Below are 25,194 nucleotides of genomic sequence, written 5' to 3' on the forward strand. Positions count from 1 at the left end.
TAAATGGACACGTGTTGTATGAAATTACCGTTTACTCTAAGTAGAAAACATGACATTTCAGACGACCTTAAAATACAGGGGTTACAAAGAAGTAAACATAACCCCGGAAGTAGATAGGCATTCTGGGATATCTGGGATTGAGATGACGTTCGTTTGGTTGCTTTTCTCAAGCCAGTTGGCAAGCTTTAGGTAACGATCTTCGTTATAATAATGGTAATTTAGTAGCTAGCTATTGTTTTATAAATGTCGTAATGTTAGCACGATAGTTATCCATCCATCGAATTAAATTATGATGCTGTCTTTATACGTATCATATTCTCGGAGAACCACGGCCTCACTCGAGTTGTCGACAACTGAGTTGTCGATGCTTATATAGTTGTATAAGCTGTGTGGATGCAGTCGGGTCAATATTATGTATTCTTTACATACACGTGTTGTATTAGTTAACTACGGAATTTTTCTAGCTAATTTATGTCATGTTGTCCTGACTAACGTTATATGCTAAACTAATCTCTAGATTTCACTCATTGTTTTCGTTCATTGCTCAGTTAAGGAAGTCAACAACGGACGTTTGATCACCAATAAGTGGTGTAGAGACAAGGGGGTTTCCCTCAACATTGAAGCCGAAGAGGCCGTATTTCTCAACTGATTTTGTAAGTCCCTTTCCATAACATTATTATCCAGCGTTGAAGTGGTATAGTAGTTGGCAGTGGCAGTATAACCAAATTTGCAAATCTAAATATTTTTTACAGGTTCAACAAGACCTGCCAACATGGTGTTAGCCGATTTGGGAAGAAAAATAACCTCGGCGTTGCGATCACTGAGCAATGCCACCATCATCAACGAGGAGGTATATCTAGTACCAAATCAGACTTATTATTTTTGTACAACTTTTGGCAAAGTGTGGTTGTTAACTAAATAGTAGTTACATATGTTTCCAGGTTTCAACCACGCAGACCATATGATATTTCTCATAGATAATGTCTTCTCTTTCTTTAGGTATTAAATGCCATGCTGAAAGAAGTGTGTGCTGCCCTCCTGGAAGCTGATGTCAACATCAAGTTGGTAAAGCAGCTCAGAGAAAATGTAAAGTGAGTAGCATTATTCAGGAACACATTGTACTGTAGTAGACAAAAGCTGAATTCTGTATCCTACTAATGTAATCTTTCTTTGACCACAGATCATCCATTGACCTGGAGGAGATGGCCTCTGGGCTGAACAAGAGGAGAATGATCCAGCATTCTGTGTTCAAGGAGCTTGTCAAGGTCAGTGTCATTCTCTGACTATTCTTACTGAAACTGAACGTATTGTAATACCTCCATACATTAGTATTAGTTTAATGATGGTCCCGTGTAAAGTAACCGAAGGAGTTCATTTTTGATTGAAAACTTGGGTAGATGACTGACAGTTGTTGGTGGGATTTCCTGGTTATTTTAATATTAGTGGTTTTCAAAAGTCATTTGGTCTATTGATATTCCAGTGTTTTGTAAACTGTTTCGGCAATGAGAATGAGAATACCATCAAAACAGTCATTCCCCTCAAACAATTACATTAATTGAACTAAGGGATCCAGTAGCTGTAGTCTACCTGTATTTAAAGCTTTTGATTGCTCAGCTCAATACATAATTAGTTTCACATTAGAAGGCCTACCCTCAGACATGGATACTCAACTGATCAGTTTAGATTTTGGGTGGGGAGAAGACTTTCCAAGTACTTTCAGATTGCTTGTGTGGTTGGGAGAGGCCCGTCCCTATGTTCTCACTTCACATATTTTACAAAGATGCAATGTTTCTGTGTTTATTGCATTTGATGCGATGGGAGTGTGTCTAAGATTTAATGTTGTGGTTGTCTCTCAGCTGGTGGATCCAGGGGTCAAGGCTTGGACACCCACAAAGGGAAAGAACAACGTCATCATGTTTGTGGGTCTTCAGGGCAGTGGGAAAACCACAACCTGTTCCAAGGTGAGCCATTCCTGGATTTCAGCCTAAAGATATGCACATTCAGGTGGTCATTTGTCCAAAATATATTATGCCATCACTAATGTTCTGTATTGAATACCTTTTCCACAGCTGGCGTACTACTACCAAAGAAAAGGGTGGAAAACCTGTTTGATTTGCGCTGACACTTTCAGAGCTGGTAGTTTCATTTTCAAAATGTATCTGTTTGATATTCCTTCTCGAAAGAAAATTAGCTAAAAGAAAATTAAGTCAACATATTTTTGTGTGTGCAGGTGCCTTCGATCAGTTGAAGCAAAATGCAACAAAAGCCAGAATTCCATTCTATGGAAGGTATTTATGCTTTGCATTTGGTTGCTTCTCATCTGTATGTGATGAATCTCAAGTAATTTTTTTATGCTAATGTATATGGTAAGGAACCTTGATGTACAAGTACACCCCCTGGACAGGACGCAGGTCTATTACAGGGCCTTTGCTGCATACTGTACACTAACATTGTTAAATCCAGTTACACAGAGATGGACCCTGTCGTCATAGCTGCGGAAGGTGTGGAAAAGTTCAAAAATGAGAGCTTTGAAATAATCATTGTTGATACCAGTGGCCGACACAAGCAAGAAGATTCCCTTTTTGAGGAGATGTTGCAGGTTTCCAATGCAGTGGTAAGTAGTATTTTTGCACCATTGTGAGCATCTCTCTGCCAGCCTGAGCTTTTGTATCGTCATTATAAAATGTACAGTGCGTTTGGAAAGTATTCAGACCCTCTGACTTTTCCCACATTTTGTTACGTTACAGCCTTGTTCTCAAATTGATGAAATCACCCCCCCCCCCCCCCCCCCCCCCACATCAGTCTACACACAATAGCCCATAATGACAAAGATCAAAGTTATTTTGTTTGCAAATTTATTACAAATAAAAACGGAAGTATCACATTTACGTAAGTATTCGGGCCCTTTGCTATGAGACTCAAAATTGAGCTTAGGTGCATCCTGTTTCCATTGATCATCCTTGAGATTTTTCTACAACTTGATTAGAGTCCACCTGTGGTAAATTAAATTGATTGGACATGATTTGGTAAGGCACACACCTGTCTAAGTAAGGTCCCACAGTTGACAGTGGGTGTCAGAGCAAAAACCAAGCTATGAGGTCAATGGATTTGTCCTTAGCGCTCTAAGGCACAGATCTGGGGAATGGTACCAAAACATTTCTGCAGCATTGAAGGTCACCAAGAACACAGTGGCCTCTGTCATTCTTAATTGGAAGATGTTTGGAACCATCAAGACTCTTCCTAGAGCTGGCTGCCAGGCCAAACTGAGCAATCGAGAGAGAGAAGGGCCTTGGTCAGGGAGGTGACCAATAACCCGATGATCACTCTGACAGAGCTCTAGAGTTCCTCTGTGGTGGGAGAACCTTCCAGAAGGACAACCATCTCTGCAGCACTCTACCAATCAGGCCTTTATGTTAGAGTGATCAGATGGAAGCCACTGCTCCTAAAGGACTCTGACCATGAGAAACAATATTCTCTCGTCTGATGAAACCAAAATGTAACTATTTGGCCTGAATGCCAAGCGTCACGTCTGGAGGAAACCTGGCACCATTCCTACGGTGAAGCATGGTGATGGCCGCATGCTGTGAGGATGTTTTTCAGCGGCATTTACTGAGAGAGCAAAGTACAGAGATCCTTGATGAAAAAACAGGACAATGACCCTAAGCACACAGCCAAGTCAACACAGGAGTGGCTTTGGGACAAGTCTCTGAATATCCTTGAGTGGCCCAGCCAGAGACTGGTCTGGAACCAGATCGAACTTCTCTGGAGAGACCTGAAAATAGCTGTGCAGCAATCCAACCTGACAGAGCTTGAGATGATCTGCAGAGAAGAGTGGGATAAACTCCCCAAATACAGGTGTGCCAAGCTTGTAGCGTCATACCCAAGAAGACTCGAGGCTGTAATCGTTGCAAAAGGTGCTTCAACAAAGTACTGAGGAAAGGGTCTGAATACTTATGTGAATGTGATATTTTATTTTATTTATGAAAACCTGTTTTTGCTTTGCCATTATGGGGTATTGTGTGTAGTTTGATTGGGGGGGATGGGACGACAACTTAATACATTTTAGAAAAAGACTAATGTTACAAAATGTGGAAAAAGTTGAGGGGCCTGAATACTTTCCTAATGCACTGTATTGCTTTAGAGAAAATGCATCAATGCATGCATGGTCTTACACCAAGCATGTTTCTATTTCCTCCAGCAACCTGACAACATTGTGTACGTAATGGATGCCTCCATTGGCCAAGCTTGTGAAGCCCAGGCGAAGGCCTTCAAAGACAAAGTAGAAGTAGCGTCCGTCATAGTGACAAAGCTGGATGGTCACGCCAAAGGTGGTGGTGCTCTCAGTGCGTAAGTAAATGTCACTCTTTGTTTTGACAGTTTATCCAAGTTATGGTCAACTGAGTTTCCTTACTACTGCAGAATTCATTAACTCATGATAATCCTGATGGTTAGGTAATGTTTCATACTCATGTTGCCTTTTTATAGAGTGGCTGCTACTAAGAGTCCCATCATTTTCATTGGTACTGGAGAACACATTGACGACTTAGAGCCATTTAAGACGCAACCCTTCATCAGCAAGCTACTGGGTAAACTGTTTTCCCTTTTGAATAATGGATCATCATAAGACGTTTTACATTATGTACAACCTGTATTGAATGAGTTGTGTGTATTTTGTCCTCAGGCATGGGAGACATTGAAGGTTTGATAGACAAAGTCAATGAACTCAAGCTGGATGACAACGAGGAGTTGATTGACAAGCTGAAACATGGTGAGAATGAGATCATCAGCTGACATACTTGTAATACCAGCCCCATATCATAACTGACATGCAGTATGCATATGCTCTGCAGTCTATAACATAGTTATGCGGTATGGTTTTTAAGTTTCTTCTAATCACCATTTGCACCACAGGTCAGTTCACTCTTCGTGACATGTACGAGCAGTTTCAGAACATCATGAAGATGGGACCTTTCGGACAGATCATGGTAAGTAAGCGGCAACCAGAATACCTAATAGGGGAAAAAATCTAAGTCCCCATAGGGGTACATACTATAGATGAAACGAGCAGACGGTCAGCGTTTCAGCACAAAGGCCTTTCGAAAACAATCTCAACTGTATACCCCTCCCCCCCTTGGTAAATAATGAATACCTAAGAATATTTTATATTCTTCTGGCCACATGTGGGATGTATTTAAAGATGACAATGCTAATCTTACTTCTGTTAATGTCACAAGGGTATGATCCCAGGCTTCGGAACAGACTTCATGAGCAAAGGCAACGAGCAGGAGTCCATGGCTAGGTTGAAGAAACTCATGACAATTATGGACAGCATGAACGACCAAGGTAAAGATGCAATCCACTTTCATCATTAAACAACAGTAAGGGATACAAACAAAAGGGTTATACAAAATGCGTACATGTTTTCCTCACTGGTTTCTTTCTTTGGTTTTTGCAGAACTTGACAACAAAGACGGTGCAAAGCTCTTCAGCAAGGGGCCGAACCGAATCGCCAGAGTGGCACGCGGTTCAGGGGTTGCCACCAGGGACGTCCAGGAGCTGCTCACCCAGTACACCAAGTTTGCCCAGATGGTGAAGAAGATGGGTGGCATCAAGGGCCTGTTCAAAGGTATGCACTTTTTGGCTCTTAAAACATTACTAGTTGTCATTCTTGCTTCCTCTGTCCATGTTTCCTCCATTTCCCTCTCAAATCACATTGGAGGAGGTCTGAGGGAAGGACCTTGGATCCGCTCCTTCAATGCACTCTGTGAGGGGAGGAAACAAGGACAGGGGAAGCAAGGATTTCATGACTAGTCATGTTTTCAGACACGTTTCAGCCCGGAAACGGAAGCACTGGTCCAATTACACAATTTTGCTTTCATCAAGCAGTAGAATGTCTCTAAATTATTTTGCACTTTTACATGTTTGCAGGTGGTGATATGTCCAAGAATGTCAACCCCTCTCAGATGGCTAAGTTGAACCAACAGATGGCAAAGATGATGGACCCAAGGGTTCTCCACCATATGGGTAGGCTTGACTTTTACAATAAGTTATTTCACATTACCCAAACTTCCTTTGTTACTTTGAGCATGGTCGGTCCAAACGTAATGACATAGATGTGATATAGACTGCAGAATCCCTGATCTACAAATCACCTTGCAACCCAAATAACCTTTATTTGATCTTGTTTAGCGATTCTGTGCCTCTCTGCCTTGCTCTAGAGTTTAACTGATCCCCCTGAAACACTCTGATTATAATTTGTCTCTTCAGGTGGAATGTCTGGTCTCCAGTCCATGATGAGACAGTTCCAACAGGGTGCAGCTGGCAACGCGAAAGGAATGATGGGATTCAACAATATGTGAACCACTGAGCCTTAACCCGGTTAAATAAAAGGTGGTCATTTGGATTTAGCAAGAAGATGTGAAGAATATTTAGCAAGAAGGAGATGAGAAAAGTTATTTTGCCTCTGTAATATAATTAATTAAGATGTTTGTGTATAAAATTATGCAGAGGCTAATTTACTTATCAGGATAAATCAAAAGAAGTTCTGTGATTTTTACACTAATTGTAAATTAGGCACAAAAGATGCATAAATAATGGGATTATGACGCTTGTCCTGAGTCATGTTCATTAGGCACCAAACAGAAGAAAATGGACTTCAACCAGGAGTCACTATTGGATTTGTCCAATAAGATAGCCTAATTTGTGTTTTTAATTGCAAAACAATTTAAATATTTTCCGGTGTACCCTAATTTGTATAACCCTAATTTGTGTAGCCCTGATTTGGAGATTTTGCAAAGGATATGCTGAAATTAGTTGGACATTTTTTGTTGTTGTCATAATGTAATAAAATTTGTATTGCAATGTTTTAAAAAGAGTGTCTTTTTTTCTCTGTTTGGTTGATCAATGATTGTCATAGAGCGATAACAAATATGATTGACAACTATCAATGAAACTCTTGTCATAAAGATTAGACCACATCCTTTAATATACAGTACTAGTATGAGCTACCTATGGCTGTTGAAATGTGTTATTGTTGGGCACTGCATTTCAAAGGAAATTGAGCAGAAAATGTAAATGTACATAAAGCTACTGATATTCATGTTGATTTGTGGTGTTTATCACATACAGCACTAAACTTGGGCAGGAGATCATGGGAGCTGAGTACCAGCACCTCTTATAGAATATTAGCTCAAAAGTATTGCAGAGTTTCAGCATCTACATATAAACAGTACCTGCCCTGAAAATGAGTAAAGGCAACTATTTCAGCCCAAGTCAAGCACTTCACATATTAAAATTATTACAAAGGAAACGTTGAACCAATAGTCTCCCTATTGTTCTTATCAGTCCAACAAACAGAACGTGTTGTATAGGTAGTTCTGTCTTTTGGAACAAAGCCAGACAGGTCCAAAAAATTACTGTTGAAAATAAATAAGAATGTGATGAAACCTAGTTAACAACCTCTGTCATGAAACGGTCCTTAAAACTATTTTGGGTGAGGGGCTATGATTGGACACCTCTTGACGTGGCATTACTCCTCGCAGCCATGTTGTTTGCTACGTTGTCAGCCAACTTTGTGCTTGGCGCTGTTCACTGTCACTACAGTACGTAGCAGAGTCAACCAGTCTGAGGACATCAGGTAAATATTCAAATGTGCTACTATTTGCTGTAAATATTGACTAAGACATATCTTTGGGATATGTGTATTACGTAATGTATTTTGGATGTAATACTATTAAGTTACAGTTGTGTGGCGGTTTAGCGAGCTGAGCAGGGCGATTTTTAAAATATTTTTTTTACACATTGCATTCGCCGGTCGGTCCGCTAACTATGAAGCTAAATTAGATAGCTAACGTTAGCTGGTTGCTAACATGGTGAATACAATAATTTATTCTAGTTAGCTAGCTTGTCTACTTTTTGTGTTGGCTATCTTTTTTTGTGATGTGATTTTCTCTCCTGAAATCTATTGAACAATTGTAATTGTTTTTGGCGTGCCCTTGTTAGCTACTGTATCTAGCTAATGTTGTGACTGGTTGTTCATTCAATCAAAATAGCTTTGCTGGTAATCCAGCATCCGTTTGTAAAGCCTGTTGATTGAGTCACCATTTGTATTTATTAGGGATCCCCATTACAGTTGTTCCTGCCAAGGCAGCAACTACTAGGTTCAAACACATTAAGGCACTTACATCACACATAACACAAAAGATAAAACAGTACATATCTACAATACAAAATGTGTAATACCACCATACAATAATATTACAATGTACGTGTGTGTAGAGTGTTTGATTCAGGTCAGATACTTAACTAGCTAGATAAAAGCCCAATACAGTGAGTGTTTCCATTTTGAAAGACCTTTGTTAACTATTAAGGAATTGTGAACATTTGCATCTCTGATAGAATCTCATCAGGTCAAATATTGTAACTTCAGGAGACCGCAAAGGTTAGTGATAGTTCAATACAATGAGCTTACTACTAGCTGGCACCACTATGCATTCACTAGCATTGAATGAGCTGTATTCCGCCATAAGAAAACAAGAAAACGCTCACCCAGACGCGGGGCTCCAAGTAGCCGGGGACTTTAATGCAGGGAAACTTAAATCAGTTTTACCAAATTTCTATCAGCATGTTAAATGTGCACCCAGAGGGAAAATAACTCTGGACCACCTTTACTCCACACACAGAGATGCATACAAAGCTCTCCCTCATCCTTCCATTTGGAAAATCTGACCATAATTCCATCCTCCTGATTCCTGCTTACAAGGAAAAATTCAAGCAGGAAGCACCAGTGACTAGATCAATAAAAAAGTGGTCAAATGAAGCAGATGCTAAACTACAGGACTGTTTTGCTAGCACAGACTGGAATATGTTCCGGGATTCCTTTAATGGCATTGAGGAGTACAGCACATCTGTCATTGGCTTCATCGACAAGTGCATCAATGACGTCGTCCCCACAGTGACCCTATGTACATACCCCAACAAGAAGCCATGGATTACAGGCAGCATCCGTTACTGAGCTAAAGGCTAGAGCTGCCGCTTTCAAGGAGCGGGACTCTTAACCTGGAAGCTTATAAGAAATCCCGCTATGCCCTGTGACGAACCATCAAACAGGCAAAGCGTCAATACAGGACTAAGATCGAGTCGTACTACTCCGGCTCTGCAAACCATTACAGACTACAAAGGGAAGCACAGCCGAGAGCTGCCCGGTGACAGGAGCCTACTGGACGAGCTAAACTACTTCTATGCTCGATTCGAGGCAAATATCACCGAAACATGGATGAGAGCACCAGCTGTACTGGAAGACTGTGTTAGCACACTCTCCGCAGCCGATGTAAGACCTTTAAACAGGTCAACATTCACAAGGCAACAGGGCCAGACTGATTACCAGGACATGTACTGCGAGCATGCGCTGACCAACTGGCAAGTGTCTACACTGACATTTTCAACCTCTCCCTGTCCGAGTCTATAATAACAACATGTTTTAAGCAGACCACCAAAGTGCCTGTGCCCAAGAACACTAAGGTAACCTGCCTAAATGACTACCGACCCGTAGCACTCACGTCTGAAGCCATGAAGTGCTTTGGAAGGCTGGTCATGGACCACATAAACACCATCATCCCAGAAACGCTCCAATTTGCATACCGCCCCAACAGATCCACAGATGATGCAGTCTCTATTGCTCTCCACACTGCCCTTTCCCACCTGGACAAAATGAACACCTATGTGAGAATGCTATTCATTGACTACAGCTCAGCGTTCAACACCATAGTGCCCTTAAAAACTTATTACGGCTGAAATCCCGCTAACGGGATCGATATGACAACAGCCAGTGAAGTGCAGGGTGCCAAATTCAAACAACAGAAATCTCATAATTAACATTCTTCAAACATACAAGTATTTTACACCATTTTAAAGATAAACTTGTTGTTAATCCCACCACAGTGTCCGATTTCAAAAAGGCTTTACGACGAAAGCACACCAAACGATTATGTTAGATCAGCACCTAGTCACAGAAAAACACAGCCATTTTTGCAGCCAAAGAGAGGAGTCACAAAAAGCAGAATTTTACAGAGATAAAATTAATCACTAACCTTTGATGATCTTCATCAGATGACACTCATAGGACTTCATGTTACACAATACATGTAATGTTTTGTTCGATAAAGTTCATATTTATATAAAAAAATCTCAGTTTACATTGGCGCGTTATGTTCAGTAATGTTTTGCTTCCAAAACATCCGGTTATTTTGCAGAGAGCCACATTAATTTACAGAAATACTCATAATAAACATTGATAAAAGATACAAGTGTTATGCATGGAATTATAGTTCCACTTCTCCTTAATGCAACCGCTGTGTCAGATTCTTTTTTAAACTTGACGGAAAAAGCACACCATGCAATAATCTGAGTACGGCGCTCAGACACAAAAACAAGCCATACAGATACCCGCCATGTTGTGGAGTCAACAGAAGTCAGAATAGCATTATAAATATTTACTTACCTTTGATGATCTTCATCAGAATGCACTCCCAGGAATCCCAGTTCCACAATAAATGTTTGTTTTGTTCGATAAAGTCCATAATTTATGTCAAAATACCTCCTTTTTGTTCACGCGTTTAGTTCACAAATCCAAATTCATGAGGCGCGAGCACTAGGTCCAGACGAAAAGTCAAAAAGTTTGGTTACAGTTCGTAGAAACATGTCAAACAATGTATAGAATCAATCTTTAGGATATTTTTAACATAAATCTTCTATAATGTTTCAACCGGAGAATTCCTTTGTCTTTAGAAATGCAATGGAACGCAGCTAATTCTCACGGTCGTGTGCGAGACTGAGCTCATTGCACTCTGCCAGACCTCTGGTTGAAACGGCTCTCATTCTCTCCCCCTTCACAGTAGAAGCCTGAAATAAGGTTCTAAAGACTGTTGACATCTAGTGGAAGCCCTAGGAAGTGCAATCGGACCAAATTTACACTATCTTGGATAGGCAAAGAGTTGAAAAACTACAAACCTCAGATTTCCCACTTCCTGGTTGGATTTTTTCTCAGGTTTTTGCCTGCCATATGAGTTCTGTTATACTCACAGACATCATTCAAACAGTTTTAGAAACTTCAGAGTGTTTTCTATCCAAATATACTAATAATATGCATATCTTAGCTTCTGGGCCTGAGTAGCAGGCAGTTCACTCTGGGCACCTTATTCATCCAAGCTACTCAATACTGCCCCCCAGCCATAAGAAGTTAAAGCTCATCAATAAGCTAAGGACCCGGGGACTAAACACCTCCCTCTGCAACTGGATCCTGGACTTCCTAACGGCCACCCCCAGGTGGTAAGGGTAGGTAACAACACATCCGCCACGGTGATCCTCAACACAGGGGCCCCTCAGGGGTGCGTGCTCAGCCCCCTCCTGTACTCCCTGTTCACTCAGGATTGCACGGCCAGGCACGACACAACCTATTCCCCCTCAGGAGACTGAAAATATTTGGCATGGGTCCTCAGATCCTCAAAAGGTTCTACAGCTGCACCATCGAGAGCATCCTGACTGGTTGCATCACTGCCTGGTATGGCAACTGTTCGGGCTCCGACCGCAAGGCACTGCAGTGGGTAGTGCGAACGTCCCAGTACATCACTGGGGCCAAGCTTCCTGCCATCCAGGACCTCTATACCAGGCTGTGTCAGAGGAAGGCCCTAAAAATTGTCAGACTCCTGCCACTCTAGTCATAGACTGTTTTCTCTGCTACCACACGGCAAGCGGTACCAGAGCGCCAAGTCTAGGTCCAAGAGGCTTCTAATCAGCTTCTACCCCCAAGCCATAAGACTCCTGAACATCTAGTCAAATGGCTACCCAGACTATTCGTATTGCGACCCCCCCCCCCCCCCCCCCCTCCACTCTCCATACCACTGCCACTCTCTGTTGTCATCTGTGCATAGTCACTTTAATTAACTCTACCTACATGTACATACTACCCCAACTAACCGGTTCCCCCGCACATTGACTCTGCACCGGCACCCCCCTGTATATATTGTTATTTTTTTACTGCTGCTTTTTAATTACTTGTTACTTTTATCTCTTATTCTTATCTGTATTTTTTGATACTGCACTGTCGGTTAGAGGCTTCACTGTAAGGTCTACACCTGTTGATTGGACTTCTATTCAGATTCAGTGTGTTTTCAAAGTAAATTATTTTGAACATTTGATCAGACAGTGGGTGAAGAAGTGGGTCACAGTCAGGATCATATTCTGTACCTTAGCCAGGTCCTAGCCATGACTTTTAGACCCATTTTTGCCGCATTTAGAAGTAAGCCAGACTTTCCCATAGTATAGGTTACGTCATGTTTTTGACTGCATTTCCTCTACCCGTTTATTGATATGACACATTCAAATTGAAGGTAAACATGCTGGAGTGTAACATTATGCTCAAAGTCCAAAAGGGTATCTCAGGACACTGCAAAGGTAAAAAGCCAGGCAATTATAAAAATATAATATTATGAGACTCCTTGCAGTGCAGTGGACTATTATATAATTAATGCTATGTTGAAATATCAAATGGAATCATGACCATAAAATGTATAGCCTATATTGCTATAACATGCAGCCACTCCTTTCTCTCCTTCTCAGTCTGTAGGGTGCAATGGCAACCTTCCCAGAGTTTATCGCCCAGAATGAGGAGCGTGATGGGGTGCGTTTCAGCTGGAACGTCTGGCCCTCCAGTCGTCTGGAGGCCACCCGCATGGTGGTCCCCGTGGCCTCTTTGTTCACCCCCCTGAAGGAGCGCCCAGACTTGCCCCCAATACAGTATGAGCCTGTGTTGTGTAGCAGGGCAACCTGCCGCGCGGTCCTTAACCCGCTCTGGTGAGACAACAATACCTTTTCACTTTTGTATTTTTCACATTTCAAATAAAGCAGATATACACTACACTCGGTGGCCCATTTATTAGGCACACCCATCTAGTACTGTGTCGGACCCCCCCCCCCCTTTGCCTCCAGAACAGCCTGAATTCTTTGGGACATGGAAACACTGCTCAATTGGTATCAAGGGATCTAACGTGTGCCAGGAAAACATCCCCCACACCATCCCACCAGCCTGTACCTTTGACACAAGGCAGGAGGGGCCATGGACTTATGATGCTTATGCTAAATCCTGGCTGCCATCAGCATGACACAATAGGAACCAGGATTCGTCAGACCAGGCAATGTTTTTCCACTCCTCAATTGTCAAGTTTTGGTGATTGCCTGCCCACTGTAGCCATTTATTCTTGTTTTTAGCTGATAGGAGTGGAACCTGTTCTGATCGTCTGCTGCAATAGCCCATCCGTGACAAGGACCGACTAGTTGTGCGTTCTGAGATGCTGTTCTGCACACCCCTGTTGTACTGCACTGTTTGTGGCCTGCCTGTTAGCTTGCACAATTCTTGCCATTCTCCATCAACCTCTCTCATCAACAAGCTGTTTTCGCCCACAGGACTGCCGCTGAATGGATGTTTTTTGTTTGTTGCACCATTCTCGGTAAACCCTAGGGACTGTCGTGCGTAAAAAGCCCAGGAGGCCGGCCGTTTCTGAGATGCTGGAACCGGCATGCCTGGTATTGACAATCATTCCACGCTCAGTCGCTTAGGTCACTCGTTTTGCCCATTCTAACGTTCACTCAAACACTAACTGGATGCCTGTCTGCTTTATATAGCACAGCCACGTGACTCACTGTCTGTAGGAGCTAACCATTTTTGTGAACAGGGTGGTTTACCTAATAAACTGGCCACTGAGTGTATAAATGCCTGGTACATTTTGATAATTGTACTCCAAATCTTTTTTATTTTTCACTGGAACAAAGCAGCATTCCCTATTCCAGGGGTCTCCAACAGGTCAATTGCGAGCTACCAGTAGCTTGCCGACCACCTATGTGTAGCTCGCCAAACAATTCTGAAAGTACATGCAATTTTCACGTGTTCCACCTCTAACTGTCATAAACAAATCTACCTTGTATCAGACACCGGAAACTCCCAGCTGCTTTCTAACCAACGCAACATTGACATTATCCCACCCCTGGCTAGACACTACTGGCTTATAAAGCCAATATCTGCCAATTCATTTCCAGAAATATTGCCCATTTCTGTCTGTGTAGTGCAGGCATTTGCCTAGCACTCCTTGTGTAGTCAGTAGGGATGGGTCGTTCGCAAACGAATGGCTCTTTTTGAACGGCTCTTTTTGGTGAACGTCGGTAACCGTATCGCAAATGTAATTTGGATCCCTGATTTGCATGCTGTTTCTATTGCTTTTTGAGCTGCATATGTCGATTTATTAAAACAATAAGTCCCGAGGGGGTGTGGTATATGGCCAATATACCACGGCAAAGGGCTGTTCTTAGGCACGACGCATCGCAGAGTGCCTGGACACAGCCCTTAACCGTGGTATATTGGCCGTATACCACAAACCCCCAAGGTTCCTTATTGCTATTATAAACTGGTTATCAATGTAATTAGAGCAGTACAAATACATGTTTTGTCATACCCGTGGTATACGGTCTGATACAAAAGCTGAACATACACTCCAGGTACTTTCCGCAGGTGCTGGAGTTGTAGGCAAACTCATGGAAAACAGAAAGGAAAACGGCGCACACTGCTGCTCATGCTCCCAGGTGATATTTATTTACAACAACGTTTCGCCCCTTAGGTCTTCATCAGGCATCCATATTAGAGGTCGACCGATTATGATTTTTCAACGCCGATACCTATTATTGGAGGACCAAAAAAAGCCGATACCGATTAATCTGCAGATTTTAAAAAATGTATTTATTTGTAATAATGACAATTACAACAATACTGAATGAACACTTATTTTAACTTAATATAATACAATAAATAATACAATCAATAAAAATCTATTTAGTCTCAAATAAATAATGAAACATGTTCAATTTGGTTTAAATAATGCAAAAACAAAGTGTTGGAGAAGAAAGTAAAAGTGCAATATGTGCCATGTATAAGAGCAACTTCAACTCCCCATCATTACTACCAGGAATATGACTTTCCCGAAGCGGATCCTGTGTTTTGCCTTCCACCCAGGACAATGGATCCGATCCCAGCCGGCGAACCTAAACAACGTCGCCGTAAAAGGGGCAAACAAAACGGTCTTCTGGTCAGGCTCCGGAGACGGGCACATCGCGCACCACTCCCTAGCATACTACTCGCCAATGTCCAGCCTCTTGACAACAAGGTTGATAAAATCCGAGCAAGGGTTGCCTTTCAGAGAGACATCAGAGACTGTAACGTTCTTTGCTTCACGGAAACATGGCTCACTCGAGAGACGCTATCGGAGTCGGTGCAGCCAGCTGGTTTCTTCACGCATCGCGCCGAAAGAAACAAGCATCTTTCTGGTAAGAAGAGGGGCGGGGGGGTATGCCTTATGATTAACGAGACGTGGTGTGATCATAACAACATACAGGAACTCAAGTCCTTCTGTTCATCTGACTTAGAATTCCTCACAATCAAATGTCGACCGCATTATCTACCAAGGGAATTCTCTTCGATTATATTCACAGCCGTATATATTCCCCCCCCAAGCAGACACATCGATGGCCCTGAACAAACTTTATTTGACTCTATGTAAACTGGAAACCACATCCTGAGGCTGCATTCATTGTAGCTGGGGATTTTAACAAGGCTAATCTGAAAACAAGACTCCCTAAATTCTATCAGCATATTGATTGCGCAACCAGGGCTGGTAAAACCCTGGATCATTGTTATTCTAACTTCCGCGACGCATATAAGGCCCTCCCCCGCCCTCCTTTCGGAAAAGCTGACCACGACTCCATTTTGTTGCTTCCAGCCTACAGACAGAAACTAAAACAAGAAGCTCCCGCGCTCAGGTCTGTTCAACGCTGGTCCGACCAATCTGATTCCACGCTTCAAGACTGCTTCGATCACGTGGATTGGGATATGTTCCGCATTGCGTCCAACAACAACATTGACGAATACGCTGATTCGGTGAGCGAGTTCATTAGAAAGTGCATCGGCGATGTCGTACCCACAGCAACTATTAAAACATTCCCAAACCAGAAACTGTGGATTGATGGCAGCATTCGCGCGAAACTGAAAGCGCGAACCACTGCTTTTAACCAGGGCAAGGTGACCGGAAACATGACCAAATACAAACAGTGTAGCTATTCCCTCCGCAAGGCAATCAAACAAGCTAAGCGTCAGTATAGAGACAAAGTAGAGTTGCAATTCAATGGCTCAGACACAAGAGGTATGTGGCAGGGTCTACAGTCAATCACGGATTACAAAAAGAAAGCCAGCCCCGTCACGGACCACGATGTCTTGCTCCCAGACAGACTAAATAACTTCTTTGCTCGCTTTGAGGACAATACAGTGCCACTGACACAGCCCGCTACCAAAACCTGCGGACTCTCCTTCACTGCAGCCGACGTGAGTAAAACATTTAAACGTGTTAACCCTCGCAAGGCTGCAGGCCCAGACGGCATCCCCAGCCACGTCCTCAGAGCATGCGCAGACCAGCTGGCTGGTGTGTTTACGGACATATTCAATCAATCCTTATCCCAGTCTGCTGTTCCCACATGCTTCAAGAGGGCCACCATTGTTCCTGTTCCCAAGAAAGCTAAGGTAACTGAGCTAAACGACTACTGCCCTGTAGCACTCACTTCCGTCATCATGAAGTGCTTTGAGAGACTAGTCAAGGACCATATCACCTCCACCCTACCTGACACCCTAGACCCACTCCAATTTGCTTACCGCCCCAATAGGTCCACAGACGACGCAATCGCAACCACACTGCACACTGCCCTAACCCATTGACAAGAGGAATACCTATGTGAGAATGCTGTTCATCGACTATAGCTCAGCATTTAACACCATAGTACCGTCCAAACTCGTCATCAAGCTCGAGACCCTGGGTCTCGACCCTGCCCTGTGCAACTGGGTACTGGACTTCCTGACGGGCCGCCCCCAGGTGGTGAGGGTAGGTAACAACATCTCCACCCCGCTGATCCTCAACACTTGGGCCCCACAAGGGTGCGTTCTGAGCCCTCTCCTGTACTCCCTGTTCACCCACGACTGTGTGGCCATGCACGCCTCCAACTCAATCATCAAGTTTGCGGACGACACTACAGTGGTAGGCTTGATTACCAACAACGACGAGACGACCTACAGGGAGGAGGTGAGGGCCCTCGGAGTGTGGTGTCAGGAAAATAACCTCACACTCAACGTCAACAAAACAAAGGAGATGATTGTGGACTTCAGGAAACAGCAGAGGGAGCACCCCCCTATCCACATCGACGGGACAGTAGTGGAGAGGGTAGTAAGTTTTAAGTTCCTCGGCGTACACATCACGGACAAACTGAATTGGTCCACCCACACAGACAGCGTTGTGAAGAAGGTGCAGGAGCGCCTCTTCAACCTCCAGGAGGCTGAAGAAATTCGGCTTGTCACCAAAAGCACTCACAAACTTCTACAGATGCACAATCGAGAGCATCCTGTCGGGCTGTATCACCGCCGGGTACGGCAACTGCTCCGCCCACAACCGTAAGGCTCTCCAGAGGGTAGTGAGGTCTGCACAACGCATCACTTGGGGCAAACTACCTGCCCTCCAGGACACCAACACCACCCGATGTCACAGGAAGGCCATAAAGATCATCAAGGACAACAACCACCCGAGCCACTGCCTGTTCACCCCGCTATCATCCAGAAGGCGACGTCAGTACAGGTGCATCAAAGCAGGGACCGAGAGACTGAAAAACAGCTTCTATCTCAAGGCCATCAGACAGTTAAACAGCCACCACTAACATTGAGTGGCTGCTGCCAACATACTGACTCAACTCCAGCTCACTTTAATAATGGAAATTGATGAAAAATGTATCACTAGCCACTTTAAACAATGCCACTTAGATTACAGTATATACATATACATTATATTATCATCTATTGCATCTTGCCATCTTTATGTAATACATGTATCACTAGCCACTTTAAACTATGCACTTTTATGTTTACATACCCTACATTACTCATCTCATATGTATATACTGTACTCGATACCATCTACTGCATCTTGCCTATGCCGTTCTGTACCATCACTCATTCATATATCTTTATGTACATATTCTTTATCCCTTTACACTTGTGTGTATCTGATAGTAGTTGTGGAATTGTTAGGTTAGATTACTCGTTGGTTATTACTGCATTGTCGGAACTAGAAGCACAAGCATTTCGCTACACTCGCATTAACATCTGCTAACCATGTGTATGTGACAAATAAAATTTGATTTGATGTAAAAAAGCTAACGTTTAAGTTCCTTGCTCAGAACATGAGAACATATGAAAGCTGGTGGTTCCTTTTAACATGAGACTTCAATATTCCAAGGTAAGAGGTTTTAGGTTGTAGGTAATATAGTATTTATAGGACTATTTCTCTCTATACCATTTGTATTTCATATACCTTTGACTATTGGATGTTCTTATAGGCACTTTAGTATTGCCAGTGTAACAGTATAGCTTCCGTCCCTCTCCTCGCCCCTACCTGGGCTCGAACCAGGAACACATCGACAACAGCCACCCTCGAAGCATCGTTACTCATCCCTCCACAAAATCGTGTGTCACTTCTCTTGCGTTCATTGCACGCAGAGTCAGGGTATATGCAACAGTTTGGGCCGCCTGGCTCGTTGCGAACTAATTTGCCAGAATTTTACATAATTATGACATAACATTGAAGGTTGTACAATGTAACAGCAATATTTAGACTTAGGGATGCCACCCGTTGGATAAAATACGGAACGGTTCCGTATTTCACTGAAATAATAAACATTTTATTTTCGAAATGATAGTTTCCGGATTTGACCATATTAATGACCTAAGGCTCGTATTTCTGTGTGTTATTATGTTATAATTAAGTCTGACTGAGCGGTGGTATGCAGCAGCAAGCTCGTAAGCATTTATTTGAGCCAGCAGCATACCACCCTGCATACCACTGCTGGCTTGCTTCTGAAGCTAAGCAGGGTTGGTCCTGGTCAGTCCCTGGATGGGAGACCAGATGCTGCTGGAAGTGGTGTTGGAGTGCCAGTACGAGGCACTCTTTCCTCTGGTCTAAAAAATATCCCAATGCCCCAGGGCAGTGATTGGGGACACTGCCCTGTGTAGGGTGCTGTCTTTTGGATGGGACGTTAAACGGGTGTCCTGACTCTCTGAGGTCATTAAAGATCCCATGGCACTTATCGTAAGAGTAGGGGTGTTAACCCCGGTGTCCTGGCTTAATTCCCAATCTGGCCCTCAAACCATCACGGGCACCTAATAATCCCCAGTTTACAATTGGCTCATTCATCCCCCTCCTCTCCCCTGTAACTATTCCCCAGGTCGTTGATGTAAATGAGAATGAGTTCTCAGTCAACTTACCTGGTAAAATAACAGATACAAAATAAAAATTCATTCAAACAGCACTTTCGTGTGTTTGCCAGCAGCTCTTCGCAATGCTTCAAGCATTGTGCTGTTTATAACTTTAAGCCTATCAACTCCTGAGATTAGGCTGGTGTAACCGATGTGAAATGGCTAGCTAGTTAGCGGGGTGCGCGCTAATAGCGTTTCAAACGTCACTTGCTCTGAGACTTGGAGTAGTTTGCTCTGCAAGTGCCGCGGCTTTTGTGGAGCGATGGGTAACGATGCTTCGAGGGTGGCTGTTGTCGATGTGTTCCTGGTTCGAGCCCAGGTAGGGGCGAGGAGAGGGACGGAAGCTATACTGTTACACTGGCAATACTAAAGTGCCTATAAGAACATCCAATAGTCAAAGATATATGAAGCACAAATGGTATAGAGAGAAATAGTTCTATAATTCCTAAAATAACCTAAAACTTCTTACCTGGGAATATTGAAGACTCATGTTAAAAGGAACCACCAGCTTTCATATGTTCTCATGTTCTGAGCAAGGAACTTAAACGTTAGCTTTTTTACATGGCACATATTGCACTTTTACTTTCTTCTTCAACACTTTGTTTTGCATTCTTTAAACCAAATTGAACATGTTTCATTATTTATTTAAGGCTAAATTGATTTGATTGATGTATTATATTAAGTTAAAAGTGTTCATTCAGTATTGTTGTAATTGTCATTATTACAAATAAATAAATAAAAATCGTCCGATTAACGGTATCGGCTTTTTTTGGTCCTCCAATTATCGGTATCGGCGTTGAAAAATAATAATCGGTCGACCTCTACCGTCTTGTGAGTTGACAGAAATACTTTCCCCAAAACCTTCTCAATTAAATGTTAACTGCACAGTTGGCTTACCTGGCAAAAGTATATCATTTGTATCTATTTGTTATTTGAAAACTTTGCCATGAAATGAGCAGCAGCAGTACAGAATCATCGCTAGACTGGCACATTAGATGGCACACTAGATGTGCAATTAAAGGTCCCGATGCGCAATTAAAGGGGAATTACAGAAATCTACATTTGTTACTTATTTTTTCTATACCTCCCCCCCAAAAATGGTTCTTCTGATGTGATTTAAGCATTGACATCGACTCGGAGCATCCAATTTCGTTGTTTCTCTATGAACCATTGTAATTTTGAGTGTGAAATTAATTCAAACCAGGAAAAATAAAACTAGGAACATAATTTTGGAAAATATGAAACATAATTTGGGGAGGGAAAAAACAGATTTTATAGGGCCCCTTTAGAGTTTTTTTTATTCACCATTATTTTACCAGGTATATTGACGGAAAACAGTGCACGTCTTTCTCTTTTACACTAAGGACCTGGAGCTGAGTTGCGTTGCAGGGGAGAGGAGAAGAATGTGCCTTTTTTTTTAAAGAAAAAACATCAGTAGCTCACAACGTTTCATTTTGTAAAAGTCGCACTCATGCTCAAAGGTTGGAGACCCCTGCTTTATTCTCTCCCTCCCTCATTCATAACTTGTAGTCTACTCCTCCATTTGTAGCCTAACTGTAATCAGGTGATTTACACATCCTCAGTCTTCAGAAGGTTCACATGTACTGTTTAAATAGTTATAGTCTGGGAGCATTTCCATGTAAAAGGACCCATGACCACCAACATGTGAAGTTCATAGGAGCATGTCAAATTGGGTGTCAAATGAAAGCTAAGAGTCTATATGTTTGAGAAATTAAGGCATATAAAAATTTGGAGTAAGTAAAGGCTTTGGTTTCTGGTCAAACAGATGGAAAAGGGGTCTTGAGACTTTCTGGTAGATGTTTTCTAAAAGAGAATGATATACATATCCATAATGATGAATTTCTGTATAGTACAGATCAGGTAACCGTGATGTCATTCTGTTACCGTTATTCTGTTACCGGATTCTGTCTCCTACTGTAAGAAAGATGTGGCATGACACAATAACCATAATACTGTATATATTTTTTTCCAAACTCAATGTGTCATGCCACATCTTTGAATTGTAATTCAGAGCAGATTTTTAAGAGATTTTGGAAAATGTGGTTGCATAAAAAACAGACATTTTACCGTAGTTCTGTTACCAAACTTTGCATCTGCACATTGTTCCAGTAAATGTGTATGTGAATTGTTCTGTGTACATTTTCTTCGTAATCCTTGTGCATAGAGTTGTATTGTTTGTTAAATTTTGAAATCAGTCAAAGTGTAATTCTGTTACAGTGGAATTGCCACTAAACTGTGTGGTCATTCTCTCTCAGATTTTTACCACAATCATTTTGTCTCTCAACCTAGCCAAGTGGATTACGGAGCCAAACTGTGGGCTTGCAACTTCTGCTATCAGAGAAATCAGTTTCCACCTACCTATGCTGGGATATCAGAGGTGAACCAGCCAGCTGAGCTGCTGCCACAGTTCTCCACCATTGAATATGTTGTCCAGGTAATGTTTCTATTTGATCGATGCTGGATTCTCGAATTGTAATACAGTATTTTTTTCCCCCAAATCAAAATATTTTGATTTCTCAATTTGATCAGTTTTATAATAGTTTTTAACAGCATTCAGATAAGATCTCATCTTTCCTACACTTATGTATTTCATTTTCATTTAGTACATTAAAACAAGGCCTGTGATGGACCTCTCATACATCTTGATAATGTTACTTGAAAACCATTTTGGCATTTTTTTATTAGTCCACCTATAAATTAGTTTGCTGTCCCCCTGGCCCCCACAGAGGGGTGAAAATGAGACTGTCAGTCATCTGTTGGATTCTAGCATCCTTTCACTGTTTTATGCAATAGGATAGTTGACTAGGTTCTCTCTCTTTACCCCACAGAGAGGTCCCCAGATGCCTCTGGTCTTCCTGTACGTGGTGGACACCTGCATGGAGGATGAAGACCTGCAGGCTCTGAAGGAGTCCTTACAGATGTCCCTGTCGCTGCTGCCTCCTACAGCCCTGGTTGGCCTCATCACCTTCGGACGCATGATCCAGGTCCACGAGCTGGGCTGCGATGGCATCTCAAAGAGCTACGTCTTCAGGGGAACTAAAGACCTTAACGCCAAGCAGCTGCAGGAGATGCTGGGCTTGACCAAACCCACTGCTGCACAGGCAGGAAGGGGACCACAAGCTCCACAGCCCCCCCTTTCCAACAGGTAAACCACTCTTCAAAGCTACAGTCTACAGCATTGTTTTGACATTGTATATTGAACAAAAATATAAACGCACCATCTAAAGTGTTGGTCCCATGTTTCATGAGCTGAAATAAGAGATCCCAGGCATTTTTCAGACCACAAAAGCTTATTTCTCTCAAAGTTTGTGCGTACATTTTTTTTACATCCCTGTTAGTGAGCATTTCTCCTTTGCAAAGATAATCCATCCACCTGACGGGTGTGGCATATCAAGAAGCTGATTAAACAGCATAATCATTACACAGGTGCACCTTGTGCTGGGGAATCTAAAAGGCCACTCTAAAATGTGCAGTTTTGTCACCCAACACAATGCCACAAATGTCTCATGTTTTGACGGAGCATGCAATTGGCATGCTAACTGCAGGAATGTCCACCAGAGCTGTTGCCAGATAATTTAATGTTAATTTCTCTACCATAAGCCGCCTCCAACGCAGTTTTAGAGAATTTGGCAGTACGTCCAAACCGGCCTCAACCTCAGACCATATGTAACCACGCCAGCCCAGGGACTCCACATCCGGTTTCTTCACCTGTGGGATCGTTTGAGACCAGCTACCTGGAAAGCTGATGAAACTGAGGAGTATTTCTGTCTGTAATAAAGCCCTTTTGTTGGGAAAAACTCATTCTGATTGGCTGGGCCTGGCTCCCCAGTGGGTGTGCCTGGCTCCCAAGGGGGTGGGCTCATGCCCTCCCATGCCCACCCATGGCTGCGCCCCTGCCCAGTCATGTGAAATCAATAGATTAGGGCCTAATGAATTAATTTCAATTGACTTATTTCCTTATATAAACTCAGTAAAATCGTTGAAATTGTTGCATGTTGCGTTTATATTTTTGTTCAGTATAGTACCTTTTTGATTGTGGTCTGTAGATTGGTTGAATTGGCTGATTTTGATTGATTTATTGAATGTATAAGAAAAAAATACACATACAGCCACACACCAATGCCATGACAGTACATACAGTACCAGTCAAAAGTTTGGACACTCAAGGGTTTTTCTTTATTTTTACTATTTTCTACATTGTAAAATAATAGTGAAGACATCAAACCTATTAAATAGGTGTCATCAAGGCAAAGGGTGGCTACTTTGAAGAATATATTTTGATTTGTTTAACACTTTTTTGGTTACTATGTGATTCCATATGTGTTATTTCATAGTTTTCTACATTGTAGAAAATAGTAAAAAATAAAGAAACTCTGGAATGTGTTGGTGTGTCCAAACTTTTGACTGGTACTGAACATTAAAATAATTTAGCATGACACAAAATTAGACTAATCTTAAGACTTATTTCCTTTTGCCTAGATTCCTCCAGCCTGTCCAGAAGATTGACATGAACCTGACAGACCTGCTTGGAGAGCTCCAGAGGGATCCCTGGCCTGTCACTCAGGGCAAACGCCCCCTCCGCTCGTTAGGGTCGGCCATGTCCATCGCTGTTGGCTTGCTGGAGGTTAGACCTAGACAGAAATATAAACTGCCTCAATGCAGTCCTGGGTTCAAATAGTATTTTAAAGATTTAGATTTTTCCTGACCCAACAGCACTAATAAAATAGTTATCTGGCGTCTCAGGCAGACTCAAGCAAGTGTTTTCAAAGTGTTTGAAAGATTTTAAATAATATTAAAACTCAGGTCTGTTCATATTTGTCATTGGAATATAATGGTACATATTTCAATGACACCATTTTCAATATTACCGTTTTAGTCTGATCAGCCCCCGCACACTACTTCAAATTCATATTTCCCTATGTTCCTCTGTATGAAGTAGGATTTGTAAGATGTATAAACCTATTATGCCGTGGGAATAGGCCAGGATTACTAGCTTTAGTCTGTGTTTGGTTGCATTGTTTACTCAGCTTCATAGAAATGTTTTGAAATAAAATGTCCCTTTTTTACCCCATCCAGTGCACCTTCCCTAACACTGGGGCACGCATCATGACCTTCATCGGTGGTCCAGCCACTCAGGGTCCAGGCATGGTGGTAGGAGATGAGCTAAAGACCCCTATTCGCTCCTGGCACGACATTGAGAAGGACAACGCCAAGTTCATGAAAAAGGGGACCAAAGTAAGTTTTGGCTCAACCTTTGACTGTTCACTTTTCCTGTTATTTAGATGAGTTTACCATGATCTGAACTTTTTTCAGGTCTGTTGCCACTGTCTGTGAATGATGATGAACTCGTGTGTTACACCACATTAAAGTGAGACAATCCGTTAAATGGCTAGATGTGTGTTTTAGCATAACAAGTTACAAACAGGTATTACCTTTTTCTGTATATTATATTATGGGATTTTTCTCCCATGGAAATCCTTGGGCGGGCCTCCTAAGTGTTTTTTCGGGCCGCCTAAATGTTTAAATGTATTTTTATAATATTTGAGAACTAACAATCACCATAAAAGTTAGACAGTTAGGTAGAATAGAAAATTCCCCAAACAATGAATTTATCAGTTGTGGCAGACCAGGGGGTTTGGTCAAGACGTTTACCAATATCAGACACGGACAGAGAAGGATTAGCTCAGTTTCAAGGGTGTTTATTTAAATAATAGATCAAAAAGAAAATGATGGGTCTCCCCTATGAGACCCTCTCCGGGATGCCGTCTTCTGGTATTCCGGGTCTGGCG

The 25,194-nt window shown here is 42.3% G+C and overlaps 2 protein-coding genes across 3 annotated transcripts in view; both read left to right on the forward strand.

Moving 5' to 3' along the window:
* Window positions 1-108: 108 nt before the first annotated feature.
* On the forward strand, window positions 109-6,872 carry LOC120023229 (signal recognition particle 54 kDa protein-like). 2 transcript variants are annotated; one of them, XM_038967274.1, is made up of 17 exons: window positions 109-189; window positions 549-653; window positions 753-850; window positions 1,000-1,091; window positions 1,181-1,265; window positions 1,857-1,961; window positions 2,070-2,136; window positions 2,231-2,288; window positions 2,464-2,614; window positions 4,199-4,347; window positions 4,486-4,586; window positions 4,682-4,768; window positions 4,912-4,985; window positions 5,235-5,343; window positions 5,456-5,626; window positions 5,929-6,024; window positions 6,268-6,872. In XM_038967274.1, exons 3-17 carry the CDS (start codon window positions 773-775, stop codon window positions 6,357-6,359), a joined length of 1,515 nt encoding a protein of 504 aa, XP_038823202.1. In that variant the 5' UTR covers window positions 109-189; window positions 549-653; window positions 753-772; the 3' UTR covers window positions 6,360-6,872. The 2 variants fall into 2 exon arrangements, with proteins under 2 accessions (XP_038823202.1, XP_038823203.1); XM_038967275.1 differs by having other exon boundaries at window positions 125-213.
* Window positions 6,873-7,509: 637 nt separating this feature from the next.
* The window catches only part of LOC120022961 (protein transport protein Sec23A-like), a 51,035-nt gene continuing 33,350 nt past the window's right edge, over window positions 7,510-25,194 (forward strand). The window contains exons 1-6 of the mRNA XM_038966921.1: window positions 7,510-7,636; window positions 12,616-12,849; window positions 21,695-21,839; window positions 22,234-22,550; window positions 23,885-24,029; window positions 24,482-24,640. Coding sequence (XP_038822849.1) covers window positions 12,629-12,849; window positions 21,695-21,839; window positions 22,234-22,550; window positions 23,885-24,029; window positions 24,482-24,640 — 987 coding nt within the window. The 5' untranslated portion in view covers window positions 7,510-7,636; window positions 12,616-12,628. The remainder of the gene's footprint in view (window positions 7,637-12,615; window positions 12,850-21,694; window positions 21,840-22,233; window positions 22,551-23,884; window positions 24,030-24,481; window positions 24,641-25,194) is intronic.

This window comes from Salvelinus namaycush, chromosome 28, assembly GCF_016432855.1.
Source record: "Salvelinus namaycush isolate Seneca chromosome 28, SaNama_1.0, whole genome shotgun sequence".
NCBI classification, from domain to species: Eukaryota; Metazoa; Chordata; class Actinopteri; order Salmoniformes; family Salmonidae; genus Salvelinus; species Salvelinus namaycush.